We start from the raw sequence: 23,690 nt of genomic DNA on the forward strand, positions 1-23,690 counted from the left end.
AAAAGAATATCCTCAAGTAACTGCCTAAGAAAGTGGTTAAGAGAAAAATGTTCTGAATTCTTTTTATTTCTGGAGTACCTGGCTGGCTCAGTCAGTTAAGCATCTAACTCTTGATTATCGTCAGGTCATGATCTCACAGCTGGTGAGTTCAAGCCCTATATCCCACTTTGAGCTGACAGCGCAGAGCCTGCTTGGGATTCTCTCTTGCTCCCTCTCTCTCTGCCCCTCTCTCAGTTTGTGTGCTCCTCTCTCTCAAAACTGATTTTTGAAAAGTGAATTATTGTATTTCTGAAAATGTTTTATTCTGTCCAAATACCTGATTAATAAAATTGATACAAATAGAATTCTAGGTTAAAATTATTTTCCCTTAGAACTTTGAAGACGTTGCTCTATTAGCTTCTACCAGCCAGATTTCTGGTAAGAAATGTGGTCTTTCTGATCTTCCGTTCCTTTAGAGTTGCTTTTTCTCTCCCTCTGAAATTTTTCAGTCTTTTCTTTATGATTAGTATACTGAAATTTCATGTGTCTAGTGTGGGTTCTTGACACTTCATGAGGTCTTACTTCATAAGACTTCTGCTTCCCTTTAGCTCTGGGAAATTTCCTTTTTCTTTTAAATAGCAATTTTTTTTCAACATTTATTTATTGAGAGAGAGAGAGACAGAAAGAGCATGAACAGGGGAGGGGCAGAGAGAGGGAGACACAAATTCCAAAGCAGGCTCCAGGCTCTGAGCTGTCAGCATAGAGCCCCATGTAGGGCTTGAATTCACAAACCATGAAATCATAAGCTAAGCCAAAGTTGGACACTTAACCAACTGAGCCACCACTCAAGTGCCCCAGAAATTTTCTTAAATTATGCCTTTGAGAAGTTCTTTCCTTCGTTCTTCTATGATCTCTTTCTGTAACTTCTTCTAATCTTTAGGATAGATAAATGAAGATTAATGAAAACTAGAAAATAAAAATACCAAAGCAGGGAAGCAGGTGGGACTATAAACTAATGTTGAACCCTAACATATGCAAAAATATTTAGGGGAAAATGTACTGACACCTTCAAATTTATTTGAAAAGTATAAAGATCCAAGATAGACTGATTGCTGGATACAGCCGTGAACAGAGGGGTGCTAAGTCAAATATATTAAAATGTTAATGGCAGTCTAGGTGGTGGGTATATGAATTTTTATTTTAAATTCTTTCAGCATTACAGTAAGTTTAAAAATTGTAATAAGAAAATGCTAAGGAAAAAACTCAGGAGATGCTTTCCCTGTTTGTCATTTTAACTCCTTTCTAGTCAGTGAGCTTCTACAGGAATAGAATATTATAACCAAAGTGAAATGTTAAGTAAAAACCATGCAACCATGACTAGTCTGGGAGAACTTTACTTCTACTCTCACACTTTAATTAAGTGTACTTTCTTTAAAAAAAAAATTTTTTTTAATGTTTAATTCATTTCTGAGAGAGAGAGAAAGACAGTATGAGCAGGGGAGGGTCAGAGAGAGAGAGGGAGATAAAGATCTGAAAGAGGCTCCAGGCTCTGAGCTAGCTGTCAGCACAGAGCCCGATGCGGGGCTTGAACCCACGAACCACGAGATCATGACCTGAGCCGAAGCCGGGCGTTCAACTGACTGAGACACCCAGGTGCCCCTAATAAGTGTACTTTCATATGTGCCAGGTAAAGTCTTAAATCTATAGGCTTTTTGTTTTTTTGCAATGTTTCAGCAGCATATTTACTTTGAGAGAGTGTTAGAACCCAAGAGCACAAGTGCATGAGGAGAGGGGCAGAGAAAGAATCCCAAGCAGGTTCCAGAGACTACAGCCTGCTAAGGATTCTCTGTCTCCCTCTCTCTCTGCCCCCTCGCCTGCATGCACTCTGTCTCAAAAATAAACATAAAAAAAATTTTTTTAAACATATTACAAAAAATACCTGTGCTGAATATGTCACTGTTCATAATATACCAAGAGAACACAGTTCAACAAAAGCCAATTACAAATAAATTTTGAAAATGTAGAAAAGACCACAGAAGAATTTTGCACTTTCTGAATGAATTATTTTGTTCATAAAATCTTTTTCTCGCAATCATTTCAAGAGATATACTAAAAATGGATTTTCTTTATTTTCCTTTCTTCACTGTGACATTGGATATTCTTGTTGAAAATCTCAACTTCAAAGACTTCAGGGGAATAGAAATGGAAGGGAAGAGCTACAGTGACTAAAGAAATCTTATTTAACCTTTAAAAGAAAATAACAATCTTTACCTACTAGAAACTCGCAATATAAAATGTCTGTAATCAAAGAGGACAGAAAAATAGACCCATCTCTATATCATTCTGCACCTCTCATTTCACTTTATTACAGATCTGTATTTGTGTTTTCACAAAAGCAAAACACTGATTTGATTTCTAAAACTAAGGTCTGATGGGCATAATCAAAGATCCTGTCAGGAGTTCTTCTGTCACAAATATTAATGCCCAGAAAGAAAACAGCAAACAGACTTTAGGGACACCTACTGGCTTAGTATCATAAACACTCTTTAAGGTATTAGGGGCTCAGAACTCTTATTTCCAATTAAGTTACCAATTCAACAAATATATTTGAGTAATACAATAAATTACAGCTTTATACTTCCATGGATAGCAACATCATTCCTCTAAGGACTTAAATTAAGAATTACAATTTTTTTTAATGTTTATTTATTTATTTTGAAAGAGAAAGTACAGATGCACACATGGGCAGGAAAGAGAGAGAGAGAAGAGAGGAGAGACAGAGAGTAAAGAGAGAGAGAGAGGAGAGAGAGAAAGCGAGCACACACAGACTCCAACGAACCATGAGACTGTGACCTGAGCCAAAAACAAGGGTCGGAAACTCAACTGAGCCACCCAGGTGCCCCAAGAATTACAAGTTTTGAACCCTGACTGAATTACTATTACAGAATAGTCTAAATAAATGAAGATAACACTCCTCTCAGTGATTAAAAAGTACCCAGTATAACAGAATTCATCAAGTTATGTACATATTAATGTATGAGATAGTAAGTATTCACAAATCTCAGATATTGTCCATTTGACTAAGTTACATAGCAGTACATACACTGAAGCTACCCATTAACAAAGGATGCAGTCTTTCTTGAGGATTCATTAGCCTTTGAAGATCTTTTCAGTGAAAACTTTCTGTGAAACTGTAACAGTAATCAACATAAAATAATGAAAATACAATTTTACAGATATTCACTTTATGCTATATAAAATTTCAAGAGTAGGTGGGTGTGGGGTGGCTCAATTGGTTAGGTATCCAAATTCAGCCTAGGTCATGATCTCACAGTTTGTGGGTTCAAGCCCCACACTGAGCTCTCTGTTATCAATGCAGAGCCTGCTTTGGGTCCTCTGTCCTTGTTTCACTCTGCCCCTCCCCTTCTCATGGTCTCTCTCTCTCAAATATGAAAAAACAGTAAAAGACAAAAAACCAAAAAATACAAGGGCAAAGCTAATCAAACTATATATATAAATATCAAAGGATAGATGCATAAAATAAAATGTAATCATGGAGAATTATGAATGCTGAAGAAAAATTAATAGTAGCTGTTAAGACACTGGACAGAGATGAGAAAAGATCAGAATAGGATAGGATGAAAATAACTGGATTCTAGTCTTAGTTCTACCATTGCCTGCATGACCTTGAACCACCGTACCTAAGTTTCCTCATCTGTAAAACAGAAATTACTGGCCCTGCCTATCTTTCTCTGTGTGTTATGAAAATCAGTTAAGACTATGTATGAAAGGGATGGGATTTCAAAGTTAAAGTGCTATATAAGGGATTATTAGGTTACTACCTCATTTCTGTTAAACCAGTAAAGTCACCTTTATGTCATTAAGGTTTAAAAAACAAAACTAAGAGCATGATTTGAAATCACATTCTCTTGTCATTAGTAAAGAATCTTGCCTGTGTTCTGTGCTTATAGCACGGAGTTTGCTTGGGATTCTCTCTCCCCCTCTCGCGACGTCTCTAAATAAACTTAAAAAAAACTAAAAATAATAATAATAATAATCTTGCCTGTGATTAGTCTACTAACAGATCATACACACTTAGAGCCTAATTAACATGGCTTTNTGACCTCTCCCCCACTCGTGCTGTCTCTAAATAAACTTAAAAAAAACTAAAAATAATAATAATAATCTTGCCTGTGATTAGTCTACTAACAGATCATACACACTTAGAGCCTAATTAACATGGCTTTACTATTCAAGAAATAAAAAGTTTTTCTATTTGAAAGTAAAACAGGTTCATTATGGAAAATACAGAAACCTCAGAGAACTGAGGCAAAAATAAACACTGCTCATATTCTTACCACCCAGAAATAACATTTTAGTGTACTTATTCTATGTGCTATACATAAATACACACATTTGTAAAAACAAAAATCAACCATGTATATATATGTATTTACACATTTCATTAGCCTGCTTTCTTATATCATGAACATTTTTCTATGTCAATGAGTATTTTTTGAAACTCTTTTTAGTGGCTACATACTAATCAATTTATTTCTAAGGCATGAGATCATAATTTCTAGAAAGATAAGGTACATACTACTCACTGCTGGTGGGAATGCAAATTTGTCAATTTGGCAGTACTTACATCACACCACGAAATTACAATTTCCTTGAAAGAAAATCCCAATTTATGCAAGGAGACACATGTAAAGATAGGTAACTAATGAAGTCACCTCTGGAAAGGGGGCCAGGATGACACAAGGACGAGGGATGGGGGGAGGAACGCTGCTGCCTTTCACTGTATACCCTTTTGTACTACTCCTGCTAATGCCTCCCTAGTCACATAAGCAGTACTTACCAGAATTTTATCAGCTTTGGCTTCACTAATCCCCTTAATATTTATTAGTTCCTTCTTTGGTGCATAGGCAACAGCCTCCACAGTATGGAATCCAGCTTCTTCCAATTTCTTCACATCACTGGCATTTATGCCACATTGCTGCAAGTTAAAACCATGGATAAATATAAGCTTCAGTTCTCTCATCAAATATGGAATATTGGCCCTACCCATTTCAGAGTGATTTTGAAGAACAGTGACATTATACACAAAAGCTGTGAAACGTATGTTCTACACTAATGGGTGTTTAATAACAAATTATCAACCTTTTCATTCTGAAAACAAATTTTTACACTAGCACTATTCCATGTACATATTCTCATCATGAAATGGGACCAAACCAGGAATTCCCGGGCACTAACCTGTAACTCTCAACCTTTCCTGACTGGAACTCTAAATGAACTGAGACTCTGGGTCCTAAAAAGCCACCTTAAACCAGTGTTTCCTAATGTTTTCTACATCAAGCACACATAAAAACTAGTTTTTTTTTTTTTACACTAAGGTGGAATAAACAGATAAGTCTGCCCCAGAGCTGAGGGGAGCACTATCTTAGCATATTAACACCGTTTTGTTAGCACAATGACTGGAAAGCTCTGATTTAACAACTGACACTAAAAATGGGAAAAATTACTTTTCATCAGGGACTCCTATACCACTTCTCAAAACAAACCTCCCAAAGACACCTCTTCCCTCCTGTATTGCAAAGTCAGCTTTGGTTTTATTAGTCACAAAAACCATGATTTCTGGGACAATATTGGTTAGTGGCAGAATTATGTATGTATTTGCAAGTCAAGGAAGGTTTGAGAGAGGGGAGAGAATATTATCTGCCCCACAGAAACAAACTCTATTACTATTTAAGCAGTAAGCAAAATGCATGTGTGGGTATAAGGATGCTCATGGTAACAAAAGTTAACTTTGAACCCTATACTGTTTAACACAAATCTATTTAACTTCTGGAATCTTGAAGCTTAGCTGGGTATGGCAAAAATATGTGTAAAGAGAAGAACGAAGGCTTTCTCTTCTTTCCCTCCTACTTCTTTCAGCCTATGTCAGCTGCACTTACACTGGGGCCTCTGCACAATGGGAAGTTATAGTACAAGGCCACAGCTCTGGTACTTGATGCTCCTGTGCAGTCCTGAATTGGACTGTGGCTCTTATATCTTAATAACCACAAGCCCTTCTCCCTGATCATGACAGCTGTCTTGCTAGTAACTTCAGCACAGATATGGGTCAATGGAGAGATACTGCTCCTCTCTCTTCCCTGTAGAGCTGGCCCAGGCCACTGTAATTCCCTGGAGAACAATTTCATATAGAGTATAAACATCACAGAGACTCCATCATAGGACCCTAGAACTTTTTAGGTTTTGACAACCCAACTCTGAGAAAGAAAAAAATGATAAAGTAGAAGAATTCTTAACGAAAGAGATCTGGCCAAACATGCTTAGCAACCATCTTAAGCTTTCCACAGGATTCTTGACAATACTTCTAAAAACTCCAGTTTGTGTCTTGACCTTAGGCAATAAACCAATGGTTTACGTAAAAGCTGTTGTGATTTCTCCCAGTAGGTAGAAGACTCTAATTCTGCATTATAATTCCAAAATTAGCAACTAAGCACATACCTCTAATCGTGAAATAGGTTGTGGGCCAAAGCTCTCTTCTTCCACTGAAGTATCTGCATTTGCTTCAAGCTGCATTTGCATAGCCATTCCTCAGCGTTTTTTCTTTTCTTTTCTTTTTTTTTAATGTTTTATTTATTTCTAGGAGAGAGAGAGAGAGAGAGAGACAGCGTGAGCAGGGGAGGGTCAGAGAGAGAGGGAGTCACAGACTGAAACAGGCTCCGGGCTCTGAGCTGGCAGTCAGCACAGAGCCCGACGCGGGGCTCGAACCCACGAACCGCGAGATCATGACCTAAGCGAAAGTCAGACGCTTAACCTACTAAGCCACCCGGGCGTCCCCCGCAGCGTTTTTCAATACTGAAAAATACAGATGGCCAGAGTTAAGTACAGAGCTGCAAACTTTGTTTTGCAACAAGTCTCTGAAGAATTATTTATTAGGCTTTTGGTCTAATCACTGACCTACCCATGGCAGGAAAACGAACATGTGTCTCATCACCTTTTCCCTTCTGCCCAGCTAGTTCTATCAAAGAGAGTTTAGGAAGAGTCAGAACTAGTTTGCTTCTTAAAGATGCACAGCTTAACTAGACCAACTATGTCCCCGGTTTCTCTGCTTCATACTCCTTGAAGTTAGGGACCAAATCTTATTTATATATCTGTGTCTCCCTCTCTCTCTGACCCTCCCCTGTTCATGCTGTCTCTCTCTCTCAAAAATACATAAAACATTAAAAAAAAGAAAGAAATATAGTTAACACACAATGTCACATTAGTTTCAGGTGTGCAACATAGTGATCTGACAACTCTATGTTATGTTATGCTCACCACAGGTATAGCTACCATCTGCCACCATACAACACTGTTACTATACCACAGACTATATTCTCTATGCTGTACCTTTGATTCCTGTGACTTATTCCTCTAACTAGAAGCTTGTACCCCTCACTCATCTTCATCCATTTTGCCCATCCCTCCTCCTCCCCTCTGGGAGTCATCAGTTTGTTCTCTGTATTTATGGGTCTGTTTCTGCTTTTTTTTTTTATTCCACATATAAATGAAATCATATATTTGTCTTTCTCTGTAGGGCTTATTTCACTTAGCATAGTACCCTTTAGGTCCTCCCATATGGCTGCAAACAGGAATATCTCATTTTTCTTAAAGTCTAAGAGTAATATTCTATTCCATGTACACACACACACACACACACACCCCTACTTTATCCATTCATGGATGGATGGACACTTGTGTTACTTTACATCTTGGCTACTGCAAATAATGCTGCAATAAACATTGGGGCACATATATTTTTTCAAGTTAGTGGGGTTTTTTGCTTTGTTTTCTTTGGGTAAATACCCAGTAGTGCAATTACTGAATACGGTATTTCTATTTTCAATTTTTAGAGGAACCTCTACACTGTTTTCCACAGTACTGGCACTAATTTACATTCCCACGAATAGGGTAGGAGGGTTCCTTTTTCTCCACATCCTCACCAACACTTATTTTCTTTTTCTTTTTTTTTTTAAGATTTTATTTTTAAGCAATCTCTACACCTAACCTGGGGCTTGAATTAACAACTGTGAAAACAAAAGTTACATGCTCCCCTGACTGAGCCTGCCAGGCTCCCTATTTCTTTCTTCCTAAGCTTATTTATTTTGAGAGAGAGAGAGAGAGAGAGAGAGAGAGAGAGAGAGAGAGAGAGAATACTAAGCAGGCTCTGCACTGTCAGTGGAGAGCCCAAAGCAGGGCTCAATCTCACCAACAGTGAGATCATGCCCTAAGCCAAAATCAAAAGTCAGATATTTAAACAACTGAGCTCCTCTTACCTTTTTAATTTTAGCCATTCTGACAGGTGGGAGAGGATATCTCATTGAGGTTTTGATTTGCTTTTCCCTGATTAGTGATTTGAGTATATTTTCAGTGTGTCTGTCATCTGTATGTCGTCTTTGGAGATGACAATTTGTTCTTTATAATGTTTATTTTTGAGAGAGAGAGAGGTGGAGAGAGAGGGAGAGAGAGGGAGGGAGGGGGGAGGGGGGAAGAGGGAGAGAGGGAGAGGGAGGGAGGGAGAGAGAGAATCAGAGTGCGAGCAGGGGAGGGGCAGAGAGAGGGGGAGGCACAGAACCTGAAGCAGGCTCCAGAACCTGAAGCAGGGCTCAAGCTCATAAACCGTGACATCATGACCTGGGCCTAAGTCAGAAGCTTAACCGACTGAGCAACCCAGGCGCCCCAATGGACATGACCATTTGTTCTTGATTATTTCAGGTGCAGATCTCTTAAATGGCAGATTTAGCATAATGTATGTCTATGATAATGCTAAATATCAGAATCACCTGAATCCAATTTAGGTTTAAATATCTTTCTTCATAATTTATGAAAAAGATCAAACTGCAAAGTAATAAAGGATAGTCTTTTCTTTTTCTTCTTTTAGGTTTATTCATTTATTTTGAAAGATAGCTCACAAAGCAGGGATAGGTAGAGATAGGGAGGGATAGAGAGAATCCCAAGCAGACCCAATGCCCAGCGCGGAGCCCTACATGGGACTCACAATTGTGACATCAGGACCTGAGCTGAAATCAAGAGTGAGATGCTTAACTGACCGAGCCACCCAGGTGCTTCAAGAGTCCAAAGCTTAACCGACTGAGCCACGCAGGTGCCCCAGGATGGTCTTTTCAATAAACACTGCTGGGTTAATGGAGAGCCTTACAGAATAAGAAACACAAACACACTCAATTTCCAATTTAATTATAGATCTTCATGCAAAGTAAAACAATGCTTTTGGAATATAGGCAAATATCTTCATGACTTTGGGATAAAGATTTCTTAAAAAATTTATTTTTAGTTTTGAGAGAGTACAAGTAGGAGAGGGGCACACAGGAACTGATGTGGGCTTTGTGACAGCAGCAAGCTGGATGTGGGGCTTGAACTCATAAACTGTGATATCATGACCTGAGCCGAAGTCCAACGTTCAACTGACTGAGCCACCCAGGTGCCCTAGGATAAAGATTTCTTACAGGGTGCCTGGGTGGCTCAGTAGGTTAAGCTTCCGACTTCGGCTCAGGGCGTGATCTCACGGTTCGTGGGTTCAAACCTCAGTCAGGCTCTGTGCTGACAGCTAGCTCAGAGCCTGGAGCTGGTTCTAGATTTTGCTTCTCCCTCTCTCTGACCCTACCCTGCTCATGCTGTCTCTCTCTCAGAAATAAAAAACATTTTTAAAAAATTTCTTAAACCAGATACATAAAGCAATAACCAAAAAAGAAAAGACTGAAAAACTGAACTACACTTAACTTAGAACTCTATCAAAAGACACTATTAAGAAAACGAAAACTCAAGGGCCCCTGGGCAGCTCAGTCAGTTAAGTTTCAGACTCTGGATTTCAGCTCAGGTCACAATCTCACAGTTCGAGGGATCAAGCCCTGCATTGGGATCCTCTCTCTGCCCCATTTCTGTCCCCCCTCCCCAGTAAATAAACGTTTGGGGAAAAAAAAAAGTCAGGTGTGAATCTCAGCTTCAGATTTTTTTTTTTTAATTTTTTTTTTAATGTTTTATTTATTTCNGGCCACCCTGACCAATTTCCTTAAATTGACTGTTGGCAAGACCTGGCCCTGTCCCGGCCTCCTTGGCTAAAAGTCTGTACTGAAGGGAGCTGTAAAGTAATCCTGGCTCACCTCACAGCTTCCTCCAAATACCGGCCAGAGGTTAAAAAGCCCATACAATAAGGAGAACCTGAAGAAACCCCGCCAACCAGCGGATGAATGGATGATTAATGTGGCTTTTGTAGGCCAGGCCCAAGGAGATATTCGGCGCAAGCTGTAAAAACTAGAAGGTTTCACTGGCATGATTATTAGTCAGTTGCTAGAAGTAGCAACCCAGGTGTTTGTTAACCGTGACCAGGCAGCACAGAAGGAAGAACGCCAAAAGTTGCAAAAACAGGCATTTATTAGCTGCTGCTTTGGCGGAGCAGTCAAGACACCCCCAGAAGAAAGCCCCACAGGGAAAGGGCCAAATCCAGAAAGGAGAGCAGCGGGGAGGGGGGGTCTTGCTCTAGANCAAGGAGATCCTTGAACTCTTAGACGCCGTGTGTGCTCCTAAAAATATGGCAGTCATGCACTGCCGAGGACATCAAAGGGGGGATACCACGGCTGCACTGGGAAACCGAAAGGCTGACCGAGAGGCAAAGCTAGCAGCTTCCAAAGGAGCAATAAAATCAGCGGCTATAACTGCTGCACTGTTCCCTAACCCACTGACAGAGTGGGACCCTAATTACTCACACCATGAAAGTACTTGGTTTAAGACTGAGAATGGCAACTACCTCCCAGGTGGATGGTGGAAATNGGGGTCATATGTGCTGGGAACTATTCGCCCATCCTTTCTCCTACTCCCACTTGCAGAAGGAGAACTTCTGGGAGTTCAAATATATGGAGCTAGGAAAGTTCAAAGAAAACAGTGTGCCTTACAAATTGGCAACTGGAAGGAAAATGAATGGCCTCCTGAACGAATAATTCATTATTACGGCCCTGCTACGTGGGCCGAGGATGGGTCTTGGGGCTACCGCACCCCCATTTATATGCTAAACCGCATAATTAGGCTACAAGCAGTTATAGAAATTATAACCAATGAAACTGCTAGGGCTCTTAATTTACTTGCTAAGCAGCAAACCAAAATGAGCAATGCAATCTACCAAAATCGCCTGGCCTTAGATTACCTGCTTGCTTCTGAGGGTGGTGTTTGTGGAAAATTCAACCTGAGCAACTGCTGCCTACAAATAGATGATAAGGGAAAAGTCATAGAGGAGATCACAGATCGAATGAGAAAAGTTGCTCATGTCCCAGTCCAAACCTGGAATGGTTGGAACCCCAGAGAGTTATTTGGAGGATGGTTTTCATCTTTCGGGGGATTCAAAACCCTCATAGGTATTGTCCTCCTAACTCTGGGAGGATGTTTGCTCGTACCCTGCTTGGCTCCCTTGATTACACGATCAGTCTCCAGTCTCATTGAGACTATAGTTGAGAGAAAAACGGCTGTTCATGTAATGATGTTATGGAAATATAAACCTCTAAGCCAGAATGATGCTCTCTGACCCAAAATAGAGGGGTCCGAGCATCAAAGGGGGGAATGTGGTATTTTCTCCTCCCTAAGGAGAAAGAAAAAAAATGAAGAAGAGAGAAGACTTCAAGGTCACCTAGATATGAGTCCAGCTGCCTACATCCCCCATGTTCCTGTAAACTGAAACAACTTAGACTGCATGTTTATGTGTGTTACCATATATGGGAGACAAAGAAATAGAAAATGCATAAAAAACCCTATGCCATATGATGTGGGCCGCTCAGTTCTTTTGGGTACGAACCCAACTGAGCGGTGCCGGCAAAATAAAGTTGCTTCCTGGAAAGAAAAGTCTCGGTGTCACGACTCTCTGAGCGAGAATCCTGCAACATTACGAGATCAAGCACAGAACCTATTTGGGACTCTCGCTCTATAGCTCACATGCTATGAGTGCTATGAGTGTGCTCTCTCTCAAAATAAACAAACTAAGAAAAAAGAAAATGAAAAGCCAAACTATAGTTAGGGAACAAAGTATTTACACAAATACAACCAAGGACTTATAATCAGAAAATATAAAGAACTTCAAATTAACAAGACAACCCAATAGAAAAACAGACAAGATATCTGAACAAGAACTTCACGAAAGAGGATATCCAAATGGCCAATAAACATATGAACTAACACTCAATTTGATTAATCAGGAAAATGAAAATTAAAACCATGAGATATTAGTATATGCAACCAGAATAGGTAAGATTAAATAGACTGAAAATATCAAGAGTTGGCAAGCATGCAAAACAACTGAACACTGCTACACTACTGATTTGAATGTAAACTGATACTTTAGAAAACTGACATTAAAGGTGAAAGTTGAATATAGAAAATGCTATGAACCAGGAATTTCAATACCCTGTATTATTAACCAACTGAAAAGCATATACATGTACACCAAAGTGTACACAGGAAATGTTTTCAGCAGCCTTTCTCATTAAAAACGCCAAAAACTGGGCACCTGGGTGGTTCAGTTGGTTAAGCCTTTGACTCTTGATTTCGGCTCAGGTTATGATTTCACGGTCATGAAACTGAGCCCCACATTGGGCTCCACACTGAGCACAGAGCCTGTTTGGTTTCTCTCTCTCCCTCTCTCTGATCCTCCCTCACTCATGTACACTCTCAAAATAAATAAACATTAAAAATAAAATAAAATGGGGGCACCTGGGTGGCTCAGTCAGTTAAGTCAGACTTCAGCTCAGGTCATGATCTCCAGCCCAGAATCGGGAGCTTTGTTGTCAGCAAGGAGCCTGGAGACTGCTTTAGATTCTGTGTCTCCCTCCCTACCGGCCACTCCCCAGCTCGCTCTCTTTGTCTACAATAAACATTAAATTAAAAAAGAAAATAAAATAAAAATTAAAAGCCAAAAACTGGAAACAATCCAAATGCCCACCATGGGCAGAATGAATAAGGAATTCAATACAGCAACAAGAAAGAACTACTGCCATATACAAAGATACGTATAAACCTACAGACAGAAAGTTAAGCAAAACCTGACACACAAAATATAAAGACCATTACTTATTAAAAAATTCAAACACAGGCAAATTTAGTCACTGGTATTAGAAGTCAATACAGTGGTTACCTTTGAGGAGAAAAGGAAACATACTGGAGGGTTAACAAGGAAGGCTTTTGGGGTGCTGACAACATTCTAGTTTTTTTTTTTTAATTTTTTTTTTCTTTTTTATTTCTAGGAGAGGGAGAGAGAGAGTGAGCGAGCGAGCAGGGGAGGGTCAGAGAGAGAGGGAGTCACAGACTGAAACAGGCTCCAGGCTCTGAGCTGGCAGTCAGCACAGAGCCCGACGCGGGGCTCGAACCCACGAACCGCGAGATCATGACCTAAGCGAAAGTCGGACGCTTAACCGACTAAGCCACCCAGGCGCCCCACGACATTCTAGTTTTTGACCTGAGCAGTGATTACATACGTATATTCTTTCCTAAATAATTCACGGCACCGTGTCCACTTTGGGATGGGTGCATTTCTCTATACGCATATTACACTTCACTTTACAAGGTAAAAAAACCAAAAAACAAAAACCCACCTTACTACAGACCATATTGAACGGCCTTCCTTCTTAAGTAATGCAACCCCCTTTTTGGAAACTGGAGGGGGTACTTGTAAGCACAGCTGGGTGTAATGGAAAGAGTACGGACCGGAAATCCGGAAGCCCCGGCCCGGGCAGAAACAGCTGAGACATTAAATCACTACGCCTCTCGGAATTTCGGCTTTCTCGCCCCCGCCCATAAAATGGGTGTTAGAAATGAAGGTTTCTGAAAGGTTCCTCGCAGCTCTGGAGCCTGGGGCCCGCCACCGTTTTCGCCACAAGCTCTGACGATGGGTCGGGCCCGGGCATGCCCCTGCTCCACCCCGGCCAACTCATTCGGCGCTGAGGGGTCCCAGAAGCCCGACGGGGGGCTCCGACAAGGGGCCCGCTCAGGACGGGACTTAACTCTGAGGCAAAAAGGGGCCAAGTCCGCTCCTGACACACTCACCTCGGTCCGCGGCGCTCCTCGCTCCGACGGGCTGAGAGCTCCGACTTCCGTCCGCTGCCTCGGTCCGCACCCGACCCGGACGGACCCCAGACCCCTTCGCTTGCGGCCCACTTGTTCCGGCCTTCTGGGCACCACCCAGGCGAAACGTGGCTCCCAACTATCCCACTCCGGGTGCGTCTCCGCTCTCCTCAGCCCTCGATTTCAGGCCACGGCGCGCGCTCGGGGCTGCAGCTTTCGGTGATCCCGCCAACTTCTCAGGCTGGGTCACGCCAGCGTCAACGTAACGTCTCCCCGCCCTCCGCGGCTCTGCCTTCTAGTCCGGTCCGACGCTGTTCGCCATCCCCAGAGATTGGCCTAGAGAACTTTCACCTTGCTTGTTATGAACTTCTCTCTCTGCAGTTTTCAGAGATCCCGCCAAATTCTCTGGCGGAGTCACGCCAGCGTCAACGTAACGTCGCCCCGCCCTCCTCGGCTCTGCCTTCCAGCCCCTTCAGATGCTGCTCCCGAGCCCGAGTGATGGGTCTAGGGCACTTGACCTTGCATGATGTTATGAATTTCCCTCTTCCATTTACCTCTGAAAACTAACTCAAAGTTTGGGAGTCGCTGCCTTCTTTTCTTTCACCAGACCGAGGACTACAACTCCCAGGAGGTAGTGGAGTCGCCCGGAGACTCCATCTCCCAGTATGCACCGCGGGCGCACGCCTGTTTTAGTGCCTCAGCCCCTCGGGGGAGAAGCCTCGCTGCAGAGCGTGGTTCTTGATTTTGCTTGTAAAGTATCTAGCTAAACATGGGCTTTTCGCGCTTTAGATTGCTCTGAACTTCCGATTCAAATTCCCGGAGCCTGGCGTTTTCCAGGCCTCTGGAGATAGTGGGGCTAGGGATGCTCGAGTAGCCAGATGGAACTGGAAAACAAAGCGAATGGGAGAAAAATGGCTGAAATATTAGTCAAGCTCTGGTACTTCACTGGAGATTTGCAAGCCTCCGGAGGAAGGAGGCGTTGATTTTGGGAATGGTTTACTAGAAAGATTGACCTGTGATTCTGGTTTTAAAGAGTGAATGAGGTTTCCTTGGCAAAGAGACGGAAGACAGAAGCGAGGAGATCAGATTAGGCGTGGAAATTAACGTCATGATTAAGGAATATTGTCTGATGAGGGAAGAAAAGTATTGTGGAGGTGCTGATACTGGAAAGTTAATGTTTAGTTCAGGTTATGAAGGAGCTTAAGAACATGTCTGGAGCTTTTTGGTCTTTATTCTTTAAGTAATGGGGCAATCATTTAAAGTTTTTGAGCAGACGAGTCCTATGGGCTTTTGTTTTTTTTTTCCCCAATTTCCCCCCTCAGTAGTTTTATTTAGACTTATTTAAGTCTATTCCCCCTCACACTAGTTTTTATTTGTGGAGTGCTTTAAAGTTCATAAAGTTTTTATTTAATTCTCTCGTCTTGTGACAATGAAAGAGAGATTTTAGGAAAGTGAGAGTAAGGACAGCAAAAACTTTTAGTAAGCCCTTGCAATATTTCAGACAAGTGATGAAGGCTTGTCTGAGCTGGAGCAATGACAGAACAAATTAAGGAAGCATTCTAGAGGTAGAATCAACCTAGCTTTCTGATTACAGATAGTACCTGGAGATAATAGTCAACTGCCTTCCGTACCAAAGATACCCACCTTTACCTCTCATTCTTCACACACTTAGAACATCTGCAAACCCACAGCCCCTCTTTGCTGAATGAAATCATAATGTGACTTTGACCTTTCATTAAAATCAAATTCCTGTGGCTATGTGGATGTGAAACCAGAGAAACCCTGTCTGTAGAACGGTTAAGAAATTGAGACATTGAGAAAGAGACCATTCTGAAATCTCACTGCTTTCCAGATATTTCCAATTTCTCAAGAGTCCCAGTAGCACTTACTGTTCTTGAGATCTATGAGATACTCCTACACTCCAATAAATGTCCCTTCCATTTCTTCTGCTTAAACCAGTTTGAGTAGTTTTCTAACCAATTGAGTTAGACAACCCACTAAACACTTGGAAATAAGAAAACTAGATTTCTTGCTAACAGTTGAAGCAATCCATGTGAAAATTTATAAATGTGTGGTTGAAAAGTTTTGAATATATCCTAAATTACAATCTGAATGACCTATCTGAAATCTCAAGGAGCTAACCTCTAGTAAAACCAAAATGTAATCATCAGAAACATAATCTTTTGTCTCAAGGAAAATAATCTCATGGCATAGGCAGCCTGGAGCATATAAAGGGAAATCTATTGCCATGTCAAAGTGAAAACAATTGAGTAGTATAAGGATGATTCACTATTAGGAAATCTATTATAATTGACCATATTAATAGGTCAAGGAGGAAACTTGTTAATTTCATTATTTTGAAAAAGCATTCAATAAAATTCAACATGAATTCCTGATTAAGAGGAGGAAAAGGTAAGAAGGAATTAAAGGGGTGGCTACGTGGCTCAGTGAAGCCTCTGACTTCAGCTCAGGTCGTGATCTCACGATTCATGGATTCGGGTTTGAGGCCTGCATCAGGCTCTGTGCTGACAGCTGAGAGTCTGGAACCTGCTTCGGATTCTGTGTCTCCCCCTCTCTCTGCCCCTACCCTGCTTCCACTCTGTCTCAAAAATTAACATTAAAAAAATGAATAAAAAGGAATTAGATAGATGTTTTCTTAGCATGATCAGGAAAAAAACATAGATATCCCAAACAAGCTACCATTATCTGCTTACTGGTAAAATGTTAGAAATATTTTGATTAAAATCAAGAACAGGAGCACCTTGGGTAGCTCACTAGGAGGAGGACGTGACTCTTGTGAGTTCTAGCCCCACGTTGGGTGTAGAGAGAAATATCAATGTTGTAGAGATCTGTAGAGATAATCTGTAGAGATAAATATCATCTGAGCCTGGTTGGCTCAGTTGGTTAAGTGTCCTTCATCCGACTCTTGATTTTGGCTCAGATTATGATGTCACTGTCGTGAGACTGAGCCCCTCATCATGCTCTATGGCAGGCATAGAGCTTGCTTGGGATTTCTTCTCTCCCTCTCTATCTGCCCCTCTCCTGCTGGTGTGCTCTCTGTTATATGTTTCAAAAAAAAGTATCAACCAATCAAGAACAAAATTATGTATTGCTACGATTATTTACTATTGTTCAGAAAGTATCACTGAGTGTAATAAGTAAAGATAATAGGGGCACCAGGGTGGCTTAGTTGGTTAAGCATCTGACTTCAGCTCAGGTCATGATCTCATGGTTCATTGGTTCAAGTCCTGCGTTAGGCTCTGTGCTGACAGCTCAGAGCCTGCTTTGGATTCTGTGTCTCCCTCTCTCTCTGCCCCTCCCCAACCTGTGCTCTCTCTCTCAAAAGTAAATACACATAAAACAAATTTTAAAAAATAAAATAATGAAAGATATAAATGTTGGGAAAGATTTATAGGTATGATTATATACCTGGATCGTTTAAAGGACAATAAGAAGATATATTAGTGCCTGGGTGGCTCAGTCAGTTACTTGTCCAATTCTTGATTCGGGCTCATGTCATGATCTCACAGTTTGTGAGTTTGAACCCCCATTGGGCTCTGCGCTGACCCTGTGGAGCCTGCTTGGGATTCTTTCTCTCCCCCTCTCTCTTTGCCCCTTACCCCCCTGCTCAAAATAACTAAAAAATGAAAGAAAGTACATTAGTGTAACCAATTACAAAATATAAAAAGATCAGCACTTAATTGAGTCTTAATTAGAGAATGTAATAGAAAAAAGATCCCATTCACAGTAGCAACAAAACCCATAAGTGTCTAGAAATAAACTTTGAGAAATGTTCAGGACTTATATGGAGAATTCTCTGAAACTGTCTTCTCAGAGGAGAAGGCTCAAAATTATAAAGTTGAAAATTCTCCAACATCAACAAATTCCCAATCGAAATCCCAATGAGATTCATGACAACCACCATTGGTTACCTACCCAAGAGCCATTGCTCTTCTTTATGGCTAAGAGTACCTAGTATGTGGGAGGATGCCCAGTACTAAGATTTTGGATGACTTTGCCTTCCTCTGTATTCTTTTGTATATTATATGAACTTTTGGTTTGAATTTATTTTGACCCTATGATGATAATTTAAAAATTGTAACAAAAACATAAAATGCCTTGGAATCAGTTTAACAAGAAAAGTGTAAATCCTATATGAAGGAAACTTTAAGATATCAAAGTAGGACACAAAACAGAAAAGCATACTATCGGAAGACTCAGTTTGTTAAAGATGTCAGTTTTCCATTAGTTGATCTTTAATATATCATGATCTCAGTAAAAATGACAGCAAGATTTTTTGGGGAACAGAAAAAGCTAGTTCTTACATTTATATGATATAATTAAAAAGCAAGAAGAGCCGGGAAAACTCTAAAATAATAGATCCTGAACTGACCAGATATTAAAACATATTATAAAACTACAATAATTACAAAGTACTTGTACAATAAGATGGGTCAATAGAATAGAATATTTTTATCAGTGCCTTAGTTTCCTATTGCTGGTGTAACATATTATCACAAATTTAGTGGCTTAAAATAACAAAAACGTATTACAGTTCTGGAGGTCATTCCTAAATGGGTTTCACTAGGCTAAAATCGAGGTCTTGGCAGAATTGTGGCTCTTCTAGAAATCCTAGGACAAAACCTTGCCTTTTTCAGCTTCTAGAGACATCTGCATTTTCCCCCCAACATTTATTTTTGAGAGATAGAGACAAAGAGTTAGCAGGGGAGAGGTAGAGAAAGAGGGAGACACAGAATCCAAAATCTGAAGCAGGCTTCAGGCTCTGAGCTGTCAGTACAGAGCCCAGATGGGCAGCTTGAATTTACAAGCCATGAGATCATGACCTGAGCCAAAGTTGGAAGCTTAACTGACTGAGCCACTTAGGCACCCCATGGGGCATCTGCGTGTTTTTTTTTTTTAATTTTTTAAAACGTTTTACTTATTTCTGAGAGAGAGAGAGACAGCGCGAGAACGGGAGGGTCAGAGAGAGAGGGAGACACAGAATCCGAAACAGGCTCCAGGCTCTGAGCTAGCTGCCAGCACAGAGCCCGACGCGGGGATTGAACCCATGAACAGTGAGATCATGACCTGATCCAAAGTCAGATGCTTAACCGCCTGAGCCACCCAGGCGGCCCCCCCCTTTTTTTTTTTTTTTTAATTTTTAAAGGATTACTTATTTTTGAGAGACAGAGACAAACTGTGAGTCAGGGAAGGGCATAGGGAGACACAGAATCCTTAGCAGGCTCCAGGCTCTGAGCTGTCACCACAGAGCCAGATGCAGGGCTCCAACTCACAAGCTCTGAGATCAGGGCCTGATCCAAATAGACGCTTAACTGACTGAGCCACCCAGGCGCCCCAGGGGCATCTGTATTCTGAGCCACCTTACTTACATTACCCTCAGACAGTGCGTGCACTCAGGTTGGAGTTCATGTCAGAGGTGCTCAAGATTCCTCCCTCTTCAAAGTCAACAGTGACTTTGATCTTTAATTCCATGATCAGATCTCTATCTCTGACTCTGACATTCTGTCTTCCTCTTATAAAAAACCCTTGTGATTACACTGGGCCTACCTAGCTAATCCAAAATAGTCTCCCCATGTCAAGATCCTTCAAAACCTCTGCAAAGTCTCTAACTGCCATATAAGGCAACATTCACAGGTTTCAGGATGTGGACATCTTGGTTGTGGGAGGGGTGAGGGTGGTGGCTATTATTCTACCTACCACACTCAGATAGGAATACATTGAGAAATCTAGTAGAAGATAAAAAAAGGCATGGCAAATCAGTGGGGGAAACCGCCTGTTTTTTAAATCATGCTGGAAAACCCCCATAGTCATCAGGAAAAAAAATTAATTTGGATCCTTATCTCATACTTTATGTTAGGATAAATTTCCAGTTGGTTCAAAGATGTAAAGTATTAAGTCATAAAAGTCTATGAGAAACCATAGATCTTATAGTGGGGAAAATCTAAGTATAACACAAACTCAAAAACTATAAAAGAAAATATTAATACATGTGACTACATATCTTTAAAATTCTAAATGGCAGAACCCATCATAAATAAAGTCAAATAAAACTACAAACTAGGGAGAAATTTAGCACACCACAATCACAAAGGGTTTATTTTCTCTTATACCTAAAGATGTCTTGCAAATCAGTGAGAAAGAGAACTCAAAAAAATGGGCAAACTTTATCAATACACAATACACAGAAAAGGAAATAAAAATTGCTCTAAAATATATATAAAGAAACTCAACCTCACACATACTGAGAAAATGCAAATTAAAACCCGAGGTATCATCAAAAAGTTTGGAATGTACTGGATTAGTAAATTTAGGGAACCAGGTGCTTGTTGATAGTAGGATTAATAGTATTTTAGAGGGCAATTTGGTGGTATCTGTTAAAATTACAAATGCAACTAGGCTTTGACCCAACAGCTCCATTTCTAAGAAGCTGTCCTACAGATAAGCTCACAATTATGCAACATTTCAGCATTGTTTGCAGTAGCAAAAGGTGGTAAACTACCTACATGTTTATCCATAGAGGTATGATACCTTCATCCTGTGGACTATTTAATTAAAAGGAAAAACTGTGTTGGAAGTTCTTTCTGTACTGGTCTGAACCTGTCAAGATATTTAGTTAAGTGAAAAAGGCAAAATGAAGGACAGTGTGTATTGATGGACTATTATCTGTGTAAAAAAAGGGAGACAAGAAATATATATTTATACACTCATAATTACTTGCACACACGTTCGCTTTTGTACACAGGATAGCTTTGGAAGGGTGGACAAGAAACTAGAACACTGGTTGTCTCCAAGAAGGGAAACTGTGTGTCTGAGGACAGAATAAAAGGGAAACTTTTTCCTTTCCTTTTTGTACTTTGTGAATTTAAGACCATGCGAATGTATACCCACTCAAAAACTAAAAAATAATACAGACTTAGATCCAATTTTTAAAAAAGAATACTTAGTAAGACTTGCCTTTTTGGAAAAATTTTAAAGGATGGGGGAACACTCAGAGGAAGAATTTGTGGGCTCTACTGCTGCTGCCCATACGTGGCTGTAAGACCTGCCAGGACACTGCCCAGCCCCGGCCAAGTCCAAGGTCGGGGGCGTGGCGACCCTGCGCAAGGTGGGTTCTGTAGAGTTCTTCATGCAGACCTGCGGACTTAGCATTAGTCAGTACTGCCAGATGATGCACGCCCTCAGGCTGGAGTTCATGTCCAATGTGTGGTGCACTAAGCCCGGGCAGGGATCCTGGCAGAGGGTAAGATGCTGCAGGGTGCAGCTGAGTACCTAACCTGGTGGCCAGGAACCAGGCAGAGAACCAGCCGCTGCCCGAGCTCTGGTTAGGGAGGCTGCGGCAGGAAGTGCGGGAGCAGGAGCAGTGGCAGATGGAGAAGGCCCGGTGGGCCCAGAGGTGTAGGCCTGGGAGCAGCCAAAGGATCAGGAAGGTGTAACAGCTGCAGGAAGAGGCGAAACATTTCATCACCTGAGAGAAACTGGAGGCATGGGTGGAAGAAGCATCAGACTTCCAGAAGAACTACAACTGGGCCATCACCAGAGGGGCTGGTGGTCAGGCCACAGCACAAGGCCTCTGTGCCCACCCAGGGTCCATGTGTGTATGGGGGTAGGAAGGTTGGGCCTGGAATAAACCAGTTGATGTTTCCAAAGAAAAAAAAGTGAGCAAGAATTTGCAGGGTGTCTGGGTGGCTTAGTCAGTTGAGCCACCAACTTGTGATTTTGGCTGAGGTCATGATCCCAGGGTCATGGGATCCATCCCCACCTGGCTCTGTGCCTATAGGAAAGAGCCTGCCTGGGATTCTCACTTCTGTCTCTGTCCCTCTTTCCTGCTCGTATTCTTAAAAAAAAAAAAAAAAAAAAGAAAAAAAAAAAGAGCAAGAATTTGCCATAGTCTAGGGAAGGAAGAAATCAAATTTGGGATAAAAAATTGCTTAAGTGACACCTGGGTGGCTCAATTGGCTAAACTTCTGACTTCGGCTCAAGTAATGATCTCCCTCCCAGTTCGCCAGTTTGGGGCTCTGTATTGGGTTCTGTGCTGACAGCTCAGAGTCTGGACCCTGCTTCAGATTCTGTGTCTCCCCCTCTCTCAGCCTCTCCCCCATTCACACTCTGTTTCTCTCTCTTTCAAAAATAAATAAACATAAAAAATTAGTTGAAGGAAGGGGTGTCTGGCTGGCTCAGTCGGTAAAGCATGCCACTCTTGCAGGGCTGTCAGCTGAGCCCCATGTTAGTTCTAGAGTTTATTTTTTATTTTTTAATTTTTTAAATTTATTATTTTTTTAAATGTTTATTTCTGAGAGAGAGAGACAGCATGAGCAGGGGAGGGTCAGAGAGAGAGGGAGACACAGAATCTGAAGCAGGCTCCAGGCTGTGAGCTAGCTGTCAACACAGAGCCCGATGCAGGGCTTGAACCCACAAACCGTGAGATCATGACCTGAGCCGAAGTTGGACGCTTAACCGACTGAGCCACCCAGGCACCCCAAGAGTTTACTTTTTAAAAAGTAGTCGAAGGAAGATGTCTACCTTATGGAACAAAACTTCCCTACAACCTTGATGAAATCATTCTCAGAACTATACTACCTTTAGTTACTCAGTCATCAAGCAAACCTCTTTTTATTTCCATTTTGAAAAAATCAAGCCTACAGAAATGTTGAAAAGAACAGTGCAACGAAACACTCTTGTTTTCATTCTCTCACAGACATACATGCACACACATACACTTTTAAAAAGCCATTTGAAAATAAGTTGCAGACATGTATTTTCTAATAAGGACATTCTCCTATATAACTACAATACCGTTATCACACCCAAAAAATTTACATTGATACAAGAATATTATCTAATATATGGTTTACATTCAGATTTCCAAGTATTCTCAAAATATCCTTAACAGGTGTTAAAAAAGGAGCAATATACCCAAAATAGAGTCATTTGTGCTAAGCTCCATGTCAGAGCAAACCAAAACTTAATACTTAACATAATTTCAGTTCTAGCATTTCTGGAATGTAACCTTTAACTGGTCAACATGGAATTACCTAGTTAGCACTAGTGAGAGAATCCACCAGATCCCTGCCCTTCCCTTCAGAAGGGCAACCTTGCATGAAACAATGCATTCTTTACTAATTTCTTTCCCTGCCCCTTTTGGCCTTTAAAAAAACCTTCCACTTTGTACAGTCCATCAGAGTTCCTTTCTATTGCTAGATGGGATGCCACTTGATTCATGAATTGTTGAATAAATTACTTTAAGTGTAAATTTAAGTTGTAAAATTCAATTTTATTGTTTAGTATGTTTTTTAAGTTCTATTTATTTATTTATAATTTTATTTATTTATTAATTTAACTATTTAATTAATCTCTACACCCAATGTGGGGCTCGAACTCATGACCTCAGGCTCAAGAGTCATCATAAGCTCCTCTGACTAAGTCAGCCAGGTGCCCTTTGGTTGGGGGGTTTTTATTTATTTTTTAATATTTACTTTATTTTTGAGAGAGAGAGACAGAGTGCAAGTGGAAGAGGGGCAGAGAGAGGGAGACACAGAATCCGAAGCAGGCTCCAGGCACCAAGCTGTTAGCACAGAGCCGGA

General features: G+C 41.0%; 1 protein-coding gene across 1 annotated transcript in view; it reads right to left on the reverse strand.

Moving 5' to 3' along the window:
- Nucleotides 1-14,479, reverse strand: part of RAD51 (RAD51 recombinase) — a 37,255-nt gene extending 22,776 nt beyond the window's left edge. The window contains exons 1-3 of the mRNA XM_077764678.1: nucleotides 14,071-14,479; nucleotides 6,496-6,633; nucleotides 4,841-4,978 (exon numbers count right to left, since the gene is read on the reverse strand). Of these exons, the coding sequence (XP_077620804.1) occupies nucleotides 4,841-4,978; nucleotides 6,496-6,582 (225 nt within the window). The 5' untranslated portion in view covers nucleotides 6,583-6,633; nucleotides 14,071-14,479. The remainder of the gene's footprint in view (nucleotides 1-4,840; nucleotides 4,979-6,495; nucleotides 6,634-14,070) is intronic.
- Nucleotides 14,480-23,690: the final 9,211 nt, after the last annotated feature.

This window comes from Crocuta crocuta, unplaced genomic scaffold (assembly GCF_008692635.1).
Source record: "Crocuta crocuta isolate KB4526 unplaced genomic scaffold, BGI_CrCroc_1.0 scaffold102, whole genome shotgun sequence".
Taxonomy (NCBI): domain Eukaryota; kingdom Metazoa; phylum Chordata; class Mammalia; order Carnivora; family Hyaenidae; genus Crocuta; species Crocuta crocuta.